At 39.8% G+C, this 11,732-nt stretch overlaps 1 protein-coding gene across 1 annotated transcript; it reads left to right on the forward strand.

Moving 5' to 3' along the window:
* Positions 1 to 3,864: 3,864 nt before the first annotated feature.
* On the forward strand, positions 3,865 to 5,172 carry LOC128664562 (uncharacterized protein F54H12.2-like). Its single transcript, XM_053719380.1, has one exon. The coding sequence runs from the start codon at positions 3,865 to 3,867 to the stop codon at positions 5,170 to 5,172; it is 1,308 nt and encodes a 435-aa protein (XP_053575355.1).
* The last annotated feature ends 6,560 nt before the right edge of the window (positions 5,173 to 11,732 follow it).

Below are 11,732 nucleotides of genomic sequence, written 5' to 3' on the forward strand. Positions count from 1 at the left end.
CTGCGCTCACCACCGCGTAAAGCATGTTGTATTGCAATACCCTCCTTATGTGCAACATACATCAACCACTGAATGGCTGGTGTAGAGTAGCGTTTTTGCGTTTTGTGATAATTATCACAAGGGAGTATTGCAATAGTGTGATTAGGTAAGAATACAGGTATACCCCGCTCATACAGCGGGTTAGGGACCGGAGCCCCGCTGTAAAGTGAAAACCGACTTAAAGTGAGTCAAGGCATTTTTTACTTGTTTTTCACTTGCCAGTGTGTTTACAAGCTTAAAACCATGTTTGAAATAACATATATAGGTGTGCAATAGTGCTAAGTTTAGTTTAACACTAGCACAAGACAGTACACTACTGTATTCAGTTATGCAGACAGTAGAAAGGGATCCTTATTTTATGTGGAGATCTCAAACCATGCCAAACAATACTGTACAGTACTAAAGTAGGTTATGTTTTATGGTATGGTACTGTATATGAGATGGAGGCAGATGAAATGCTTACCTGTACTATTCAAGGTAAGCACAAAGGTATAATGACAATAATACTGTATACAGTACAGTACATACAGTAACACTGCATATACTGGTACTTGTACTGTACCTTTATTGGCCAAAAAATACTGTTTATGAAGAAATAGACTTGTGTGTACGGTACAATTACTGTATGGATTTAACAAATAATCCTGAACAGTACTGTACCTTTAATGGACAAAAAAATACTGTAATGCTTATGAAGACCGGTATACTGGACTTACCAAATTATCTGGTACAGTACAATACTGTACTGCACAGTTTTAGCAACCCTAAAGTCTTTCCAACGTACTCTGTAAAACCGCATGCAATTTTTCCTCCTTACTTGCGATGTCCAAGTCCTGCACTGTGCCGCGCTGAGAAACTACTTCCGGGTTTGAGGCGGCGACGTATTAGCGAAACGACGTAAAGCGAATCGACGTAAAGCGGGGTATACCTGTAGTTAAACACTGTCAAATGATTATTTCAACATTCCTCCATGCTTTAAAATGACCACAGGTCACACAGGTCAGTGCAGGTGACAAAAAGATAATGTTTAAATCTTTTTTTTAAGACTAAATAGCCTCTGTTTCAGATTAGACATGCTTTCTTTCCTGGTGAATCGCTATTGATAACACATGTCTAAAATTAGATAGGGTTTGTTAAACACTGTCAAATGTTTATTTCAACATTCATCCTTGTGTCAAAATCATGCTTTCCTGGTGAATGGCTATTGATAACACATGTCTAAAATTAGATAGGGTTTGTTAAACACTGTCAAATGTTTATTTCAACATTCATCCTTGTGTCAAAATGATCACAGGGCACAGTTCAGTGCAGATGACAAAAAGATAATGTTTACATCTTTTTTTTTTAAGACTAAATAGCCTCTGTTTCAGATTAGACATGCTTTCTTTCCTGGTGAATGGCTATTGATAACACATGTCAATATTTACAGCTTTAACAGTTTGCTAAACTACATGAAAAAAAAATGTCTGATTTTGGGAGATCACCGGATAAAAACCATGAAGTTGTATTAAGAGATATATATTATAATCCATTAAAAACCGGGTCTTTTGGAGGGGCACATAATCTGTATCGTGTGGCTAATCAATATGATATTAGCAAAGCAACAACTCAAGCGTTTTTAAATTCTCAAGATACTTATTCACTCCATAAGCCTGTTAGACGTGTTTTTGAAAGAAACAAAATATATACAGCGTCTATAGATATTCAAAGGCAGGCTGACTTGGTATCAATGATTGAATTTGCTAAATATAATGATGGTATCAAGTATATTCTCACCGTTATAGACTGTTTTTCTAAATATGCGTGGGTTGTCTGTTTGTCTAATAAAACAGGCTCATCCGTTGCAAAGGGATTTCAAGAAATTTTTCAAGGTCGTCGTGTACCTTTAAAGATTCAGACTGATAAGGGTACTGAGTTCTTAAACGTGGCTGTCCAAAAAGTATTTAAAAAATATAAAATTCAACATTTTGTAGCAAACAATGTTGTTAAAGCAGCCATTTGTGAACGCTTTAATCGTACATTAAAAACTAAAATGTGGCGGTATTTTACATACCACAATACCTACAGATATATAGATGTGTTAAATGCTCTTATATTTAGCTACAACAATACATATCACAGGACTATACGTTGTTCACCTGTAAACGTGACACAGGAAAATTCACTGCTCATTTGGAAAAATATTTATGGTGTTTCTTCAAAATCTAAGAACATTAAGCCTGCTTTAAAAGTTGGTGACCATGTCAGGATTTCAAAGTTTAAAGATTTTTTCACCAAAGGCTACGAACAAAATTTTAAGGACGAGATATTTGTAATAGATGGTGTGAATACACGTGGTTCTAAACCTCTTTATAAACTGAAAGATTTAGCAGGTGAAATTATTGAAGGTAGTTTCTACACTGAAGAAATTAAAAAAATATCACATGATGACAATCGTGTGTACAGAATTGAAAAGGTTCTAAAACAGAAACATATTAGAAGAAAACTATACTGCTATGTGAAGTGGAGAGGTTACCCAAATAAATTCAACAGTTGGATACCCAAAAGTCAGTTAACTACATTATAGTATAATGGAGCAGTCCTCTTTTTATTTAACTCTACTAAGTAACGCCTCCTATCATATGTTCCCTAACAATGAAATTTCTAGTTTTACAACAAAGCTAGCTAAACCTGTTACATTAAAAGGCGAATGGGAGGTTGGCGTAAGAGAGGTTATGTACCCCCACACTTTTGATCTTCTTGAAGCGGCTGATTCCAAAATAACTATAACAACGCAGAACAAACCAATCACTTATGTGCATTTGAAGCCTGGTTATTATAAAGATATGAATGATATAGTTAGAGCTATTAATGATAAATTATCCACGCTTCAAAATTTAAGTATTGACGTGAAGCTAAAGTACGATGAATTATCACGGACAGTTCGAGTAGTAGGTAGTAGTGGCAGTATCATTACGGTTTCAGAAAAGTTAACTCATATCTTAGGACTTAATAATTACGGATTAAGAAATGACGTTAACACACAGGCTGTCAAGAATGAGAATGGAAAGATATATTGTGATATAAAAGCAGGATTCTACACACTTTTTATCTACACCGACATCAGCGTGTAGGTGACAGCTTTGTACCATTGCTGCTCGCTGTCGATATTACTGGTGGAAATAACGAAATTATTATGCATCGTTATATCGATCCAGACTATGTGCCTGTCAGTAAACATCATTTTGACCGTGTTACAATTGAGATAAAGAACGACCAGGATAAAAACGTGGCATTTAAGTACGGAAAGGTGATCATTAAGCTACACTTTAGGCCACGTAAAAAAGAGTTGTTCTAAAAAAGATAAAATGGTTGCAATGAAAGTTTATGGTGACCCCGACATATACAGCAATTATTACAGAACACAAGCAGGAAATGGCCTACCTGGATTTCATGGTAGTTCATACATGTATGGCCGTGGAATAGGTGGTGTGTTTAGGAACTTATTCAGGATGGCAGTACCTTTGTTTAGGCGTGGGTTTGAAATTGTAAAACCACATATGAAAACAGCAGCACAGGGTATAGCAAAGGATGTGGTGAGCCGTGTGTCCTCAGCTGTTATGAATAAAATGAATAATGGTCCACAAGAGAGAACTGGCATTGTGTATATTGCTAACAAGAGAAAAACAAAAAGAAAGCATGATATTGCTTTTCCACCAATGTTAACACAACACATAATTAAAAACCGTGCACGCAAAAGCAGAAAGAGACAGAGGCCACCAAGGCGTTCACCAGGTGACATCTTCTAATAACCACACAGTTGTCATTAAAAAAAAAAAAAAAGCTATGGCGTTTATTCATAATGGATCCTTAGAATGTGCCAAGTCAGAATTGGATATTTTTCAAATACAGCCTACACAAACAAGTATAGAAAAATCACTCTATGTGGAAATACAACCCCTGACAGCAATTATTGAAAATGCACCTTTAGAGTTCTATATAGCTGGAAGTGGAGATCATTATTTTGATCTGAACAACACCCTTTTGTTCATAACATGCAAAATTGTTAAACAAGACAATACACCACCTCCTGAGGGGGCCCGAGTCAGCCTCATCAACTATCCACTGTCCACACTGTTTAATCAAGTGGATGTCACATTAGGAGACAGACTTGTATCACAATCAAATAATCTTTACGCTTACCGTGGGTACATTGAAACAATTCTTAATTATAGTGCTGATACACTATCAACGCAATTCACAGGTGGACTGTTTTATAAAGATACAGCGGGTCACCATGACACACGTGTCTTGGGTGGAGACAATCAAGGTTTTAACAAAAGAGCGCACATGTTAGAAAGGGGTAAAACTATTGAATTACTAGGTCATCTTCACAGTGACCTGTTTTTCCAAGAAAAGTTAATGTTAAACGGAATTGATTTGAAAATAAAACTTACTAGAAATAAAGATGCATTTTGTCTTATGTCTGCAGAAGCAGAACAGTATAAAGTACAAATCTTGAATGCATCACTTTTTGTCAAAAGAGTGCAAATATCACCAGCAGTGCGAATAGGTCATGCGCAAGGCCTGCTAACAGCAAATGCAAAATATGCTCTGGATAGAGTCGGACTGAAAGTGTATTCTATCGCTGCAGGTAGCCGTGTATGTAATCAAGAAAATTTATTTCTGGGACAATTACCAAAGCTTGTGGTTATAGGATTTGTAGACAATGATGCCTTCTCAGGAGCTTATGACAAGAATCCACTATGTTTCAAACACAACCATGTAAATTTTGCTGCACTCTATCTGGATGGTGAGCAAATACCAACAAAGCCATTTCAACCAGATTTTGAAAATGGAAATGCAGTACGTGAATATATTTCTCTAGTGAACATTGCAGGAAAGCAGAATTGTGGCTCTGCAATCCTAATTAACAGAGATGAATATATAAATGGATACACCCTTTTTGCCTTTGATCTCACACCCGATGGAGAAAGTGGATCTCATTACTCTCTTATACGTAGCGGTAATCTGAGAGCTCAGATTCGATTTTCAAGAGCACTTGAGAGAACTGTTAACATGATTGTATACAGTGTTTTTGACAACATTATTGAAATCAATCAAAGACGAGAAGTTTTGTATGATTATTTATAAAAGAAAAAGAAAAAAAATGAATACATTGGAAATAAATAGAATTTTAGCAGCTGATCCATATGCACGTTCTACTTTTGTTGGCGTATTTCCATGTGATTTACTGCCAAAGCAGAAATTAACAAACTATCCTGCATGTTTTATTATTAACACTGACCCCCATACAAATGCTGGAGAACATTGGGTTTCCATTTTTTTTGATGATAAGAGGACTGGCTATTTCTTTGACTCTTACGGTATACCACCAGGAGACCCCATATTTCCTAAATCATTTTTAATTTTCTTAAAAAGGAATGCAAAGCATATAGTATTTCAGAATAAACAGTTACAAGATACGTTTTCTATTGTATGTGGTGAATATTGTATATTTTTTTATACATTGTATGGCTAAAGGTATGAGGTTTAATAAAGTGCTGAGCTACTTTTCATCAGATTTAAAAAAAAATGATAAAATAGTGTCTTATTTTTTAAGGGATTGTAAACAATTATGGCGTACAAGAATTATATGTAATGAACATGTCCAGACATGCAGACCTTGCTGTAATCAGACGTAAACACTCACGTGATCAAAGCTGTTACATTAAATATTTTCTTTTTATTGTATTGTTTATAATAATCATTTAATAAAAATTGTTAAACATACATTCATTGTTGTTCTTCTTTATTTCTCAATTATAATTAAATAAAATTAACATAATATTCAAGAATAAAGAAAAGTTAAAATAAAAAAAGAAAAAAATCCCCCCTCCCTTTGAGAGTTGTGACAGCCCCATGATGTGAGACATCATGGGGGCTGGGTCTGTATAAGCAGAGCAACAAAACACTGCTTACATCAACATTTGCCAAGAATGGAGAAGACTGAAATGAACATTTCATAACTAGTCTATGAAACGGTAATACTATCACAGTTACAAATTATATTTGGTTTAATACAACATACAGATGAAAAAGTAATTCTCCTGACCATACTTGCAACCAGATATCTTATCTTCAAAAAATGGAAGCTGAGAGTAATACCATCTATCCCAGAGATCAAAAATTGTCTAAAAAATCAATGTTTATTAGAACAAAGAGATACTAATTTAGACAATGAATCAGATATTAGACAATTTTTTGGTAAATGGTCAGTATTTATTAGGTCATTGCCCGACACAGAGATATCTGATTTAATTTTCCCATTTAGAAATTCTGAACTGGTACTCTTGGGAGCCTGGTAATAAATGGGTGAGTAAGAGTGGATTCAGCACGCTTTCCTGAGCATATTTCACGAGTTTCCGCTGGGCATGAATTCTGGGGGAGCGGACGGGAAGGGGGGGGTTCCCCTTCCCCCTCCCTCTCCTCTTCCCCCCCCCCCCCTTTTTTTTTTTTTTTTTTTCTCTTCCCTATTTTTTTTGTCTTCTTTTTCTTTTTCTTCTCTTTCCTTCAGCTGGGCTGGGGGTTCGCATAAAGCAAAAACTCAGCTGAATGTAATCTCATACTTCGATTGTTTCCCCTAAACTTACTGTGCATGGCTTTCCTAAATTGGAAGTAAATAATCTGGATAGGGGAACTTAGAAATGTTAAAGAAATAAGCAGGTCCATATTTGATAACTATTGTACTTGGCATAGCTAGGACTTACTCGATGCTAATCGATCATTGTATAATTATCTGTTAGTTAAATTGTGATTGATTTAGGTAAAATTATCAAGTTAGTCAAGTCTTGACTTAATTCTTTTGTTGATGTTAAAACTGGGCCTTGTATGGTCTAAATAAAATGTTGGAAATTATTTTGCTGAACAATAAAAATTAATAATAAAAAAAAATAATTGTATGCTCTGAGTGATGAAAGAAAATAAATCAAAATCAAATACAAATACTACAACCTAGATATTGCCTAGCCATAACACTCATAATCTTTGCTGAACAAGATAATTGTTAGCAGCTAAAGAGCTAATTGCAGTTTATACATGATTTTACAGTCTCTAAAACATAGAGATATCACATACTGTACAATAAATGAACCTTTTTATCTAACTGTGAGAGAACCCAGAATTGCCTTGGACTGAACAAAATCCTCCAAAACATACAGCTGTTCAATATGTTCCAGACCCACTTTATATTTTAGGCTTCCAATGTATCCTACAGAGAACTGGTTTGAATGTTCAATGCCTAATTGTGTGTGTGAATATCTCAGTACATATTGGGTATAATACCTGCAGAAGACCTGAAATTCATGCGTCTCTCCGTGGCAGAGAGGGACTTTAGGAGGAGGGAGGGGCTCTGCCTCTAATGTGGGTTACAGGACCACCTTTTGAAGTCTTGTCCTACACGGCCGGGAAACGCTCACACCTAAGGTCCTGTCGCGGGCAAACCTTGGGTGGTTTATCCTTGTCCCTGGAACCGCTAAAGGAGAAACCTTTGGTCACGGTTGTCCTTTTCTGGGTGGACTCCTCCATAGTCACCCAGGCTCTTGTTGACTACGGTGCTGTGGGCTATTTCATTGACAGTGCTTTTTTATCAAAGCACTCCATTCCTGTTTTGACTTGGTCCTTTCCGCTTGCTATTGAGGCCATTGATGGCAGGCCCCTTCAGCCCCCACTAGTTACTCACGAAACTGCTCCGATATCCATGGCTGTTGGGGCTCTCCATTTTGAAACCCTCCAGTTCTAGGTGATAAACTCTCTGCATTTTCCGGTTGTTCTGGGTTATGCCTGGCTCCAAAAGCACAATCCCAGTCTCGACTGGCACAGGTCCGAAATGTTGTCAAGGTCTCCGCAATGTATTTCCACTTGTCTTCGAAAACCAGTTAAAGTCTTGTGCACTTCTTCGGTATCTCAATTGCCAGAGGAGTACCGAGAGTTCCTAGACGTTTTTGACAAGGTGCGTGCTGGTACGTTGCCTCCTCACCGGTCTTACGATTGGGCCAATAGACCTGCAACCTGGAGCCATTCCTCCTCCGGGCCGGGTTTACCCTCTGTCTGTTGCGGAGAATTGTGCTATGGAGGAGTATGTTGCTGATGCTCTGTCGCGGGGGATCATCCACAAATCCTGCTTTCCTGCAGGGGCTGGCTTCTTCTTTTTGAAGAAAAAGGGTGGTGAGTTAAGACCATGCCTCGATTATAGGGGTCTTAATCATCTTACCATTAAGAATGCTTACAATATTCCAATCATTACGGAACTCTTTGACCGCCTCAAGGGAGCTACGGTCTTTACTAAACTTGATTTGAGAGGAGCGTACAATCTTGTTAGGATCAAGGAGGGTTATGAATGGAAAACAGAATTTAACACCAGGCGCGGGCATTATGAGCATCTTGTAATGCCCTTTGGCTTATGTAATGCTCCTGCTGTTTTCCAGGAATTTATTAACGATGTCCTACGAGATATGTTGCAACAGTGTGTTGTGGTGTACTTGGACGACATCCTCATACACTAACCCACACTTGAGGCTCATCGTTCTGATGTTACACGGGTTCTTCAGAGACTACGTGACAATGGCCTGTTTTGTAAACTCGAGAAATGTGAGTTCCATCAGACTCAAGAAACCTTCCTAGGTTATGTTATCTTTGCTGCAGGGTTCTCAATGGATCCTGACAAGTTATCTGCAGTTCTGCAGTGACCTTGTCCAGTTGGTCTTCGGTCTATTCAGCGTTTTTTGGGGTTTGCCAATTACTATAGAAAGTTTATTAAAAACTTTTCTTCCTTGGTCAAACCTATCACAGACATGACCAGTAAAGAGAATGATCCACTCCATTGGTCACCTACTGCCATTAAGGCCTTTGATAGTCTTAAGACTGCCTTTGCTGCCGCTCCAGATCTTGCTCATCCTAACCCTGTCCTGCCTTTCGTTCTTGAGTTCGATGTGTCTGAGACTGGAGTAGGTGCTCTCTTGTCTCAACGTCCTATGCCTGACGGTTCCTTGCATCCGTGTGGTTTCTTCTCTAAGAAATTGTCTCTAGGGGAGTGCAATTATGAAATTGGTGACAGGGAATTACTGCCCATAATTTTGGCACTCAAGGAATGGAGGCATCTTCTCGAGGGTACTAGCGTGCCAGTGCTCATTCTTACTGACCACAAGAATGTAACTTATCTATCTGAGGCAAAACGTTTGTCACCCCGACAGGCCAGATGGGCGCTATTTTTGTCTCGGTTTAATTATGTGCTCTCCTACCTGCCTGGTAGTAAGAATGTTAGGGCTGATGCCCTCTCTCGACAATTTTCCCCTCTGTCCAATGAGGAGTCTGTACCTACTCCAGTTATACCTCCTGAACATATTTTGGCTACCATATGTAATAATTTGACTTCTCCCTTGGGGAAGGAGATCCTGGCTGCACAAACCAATGCACCTCCTGAGAAACCTAGTAGTAAGTGTTTTGTTCCTGAGAATCTTTGAACTAAACTTTTGCACACTTATCACTATCCTAAAGTGGCAGGTCACCCAGGCAAGAACCAAATGATTTGGTCTGTCACTCGACAATTCTGGTGGCCAGGTCTTCGTTCTGATGTTGTTGCGTATGTTGCCTCCTGCTCAGTTTGTGCACAGAATAAGACTCCTCAACATCTTCCTGTGGGTCTTCTTCAACCTATTGCTAATGGTGAGTGTCCTTGGACACATCTTTCCATGGACTTCATTGTCGAGCTCCCTGTTTCCAATGGCAATACTGTTATCCTTATGGTGGTTGACCGTTTTTCTAAAATGTCACATTGCATTCCCTTGAAGAAGTTCCCTACCGCTCAGGAGTTTGCTTCAATTCCGTTCCACATGGGTGCAGATTCAGGATTGCCTTCATCATTCTATGCAGCTCCAAAAGTTCCAGGCTGATCGTAGGCGTCTGCCCGCGCCTTCCTACCAGGTTGGTGACAGGGTTTGGATGTCCTCCTGCAACTTGAACCTTCGTATGCCTTCCAATAAACTGGCTCCCCGTTATGTTGGTCCTTTTCGAATACTCCGACGGGTCAATCCTGTGGCCTATGCTCTTGACCTTCCTCCTGCAATGCCTATCTCCATTATTTTTCTTGTCTCCCTCTTGAAACCATTGGTTTGTAATCGGTTTACCACTGTGTTGCCTCGCCCCCGTCCTATCTTTGTTGACAACCATGAAAAGTATGAGGTCAGCAGCATTATTGACTCTCGTATGTCCAGGGGCCGCTTACAGTATTTGGTTCACTGGAGGGGCTACGGTCCGGAGGAGCGTTCATGGGTTCCCTCCTCTGATGTTCATGCTCCCACCCTCCTTTGTGCCTTCCATGCCCGTTTCCCCAATAAGCCTTTTGTCCTCCCGCTGGGGAGGGGTCGTTGAGGGGAGGGTACTGTCAGGGTTTTTTCTCTGTTTTACTTGCCATGTGCTGCTGGCAGCCATTTTACTCACCTCTCTTGCTGACTCTGGTGCATACTGTGTGATGCTGCTCATTTCCTGCACTTTCTTTTATGTCCAGACTGGTGTACATCATCCGTGTGAGACAGGATGCAGTCTCAGAATTGTGATGTCATCACTTATTATTTAAACGGCCTCTGTTCAGTATGCTTTGCCCTTGCGTTGTCTACGACCTGTTTGTGAGCGCTCCTGTGTATAACCTGGCTGTCTGACATCCCTCCTGGTTCCTGATCCCTGGCTTGTTCCTGACTCTGCTGTTCTCCTTGTTCCTGATTCCGGCTCATCTGACTACTCTCTTTGGCTCCTGACTTGGCTCGTCTGACTACCAGCTCTGGTTTTGATTCCTAGCTTGTTATATGAGTTGTGGACATTTTATAATTTTTTGCTATTAATAAAGGTGTGATTATTTTTGCACTTCTCATCTCAGTCTGATTCCTGGGACCCTTACATTACCACCCTGTTCCCACAACTCAGTACACCCCAGACTCTCAGCAAAGAAATGAGCTAGGTGCCAATGCAGCTTTTAAAGGCTGCAATGCAAACCCAATTTGTTCCACCCCTCCTCTATTCTCACAACAAATGCCCATGTGTCGGCTGTAATTGTGTCCCTTCAGGCAAGATATGAACATTTAAAGAAAAGTTAAAAAAAAGTTTAATCTATCGCCTAACGCTAGGGCCACCTCTGTGTCTGATCAGTGATCACTCATACATGACTACAGCTCCTACCGTAGACTCCTGCTCTCCGGTCCTGTCTAACCTTAGTTTCAAGTTGCATTTGCAGCTTCATCCTCAGTCTCACACACATCGGCACCAGTTCTCCTGAGTCCTCTCTAAGAGTCTTTCTCACGCCGCATCCATCTTCGTCACACATGTCTCTCTGCGGCTTCTTCCCTGTTCCCTCCAGTCCAAGACAGTCATGTGATGTGACTCGTCACTTATTTCACAGTGCAACTCTGCTGATTGGCTCCATAACATAGAGGCGGCTGGAGAGCCGGCTGCCTCTGTTGGTAGCCTATGGGCCGCGAAGAAGCACCACTGGGTGGTGCTGGTTTTCATGTCTCATTACAAATTAGCCAAGTACCCAACATAGCCATGTAGCCTCTACTTCATTGCGCAACATGCCAGGAATGGATTGTTCATCGCTCATATACTGTGGCATTAGTAGTTCATTGTACAACATTGGCGGACAGACCAGCGGGGGTGGGAGGGCT

Source organism: Bombina bombina, chromosome 6 (genome assembly GCF_027579735.1).
Source record: "Bombina bombina isolate aBomBom1 chromosome 6, aBomBom1.pri, whole genome shotgun sequence".
NCBI classification, from domain to species: domain Eukaryota; kingdom Metazoa; phylum Chordata; class Amphibia; order Anura; family Bombinatoridae; genus Bombina; species Bombina bombina.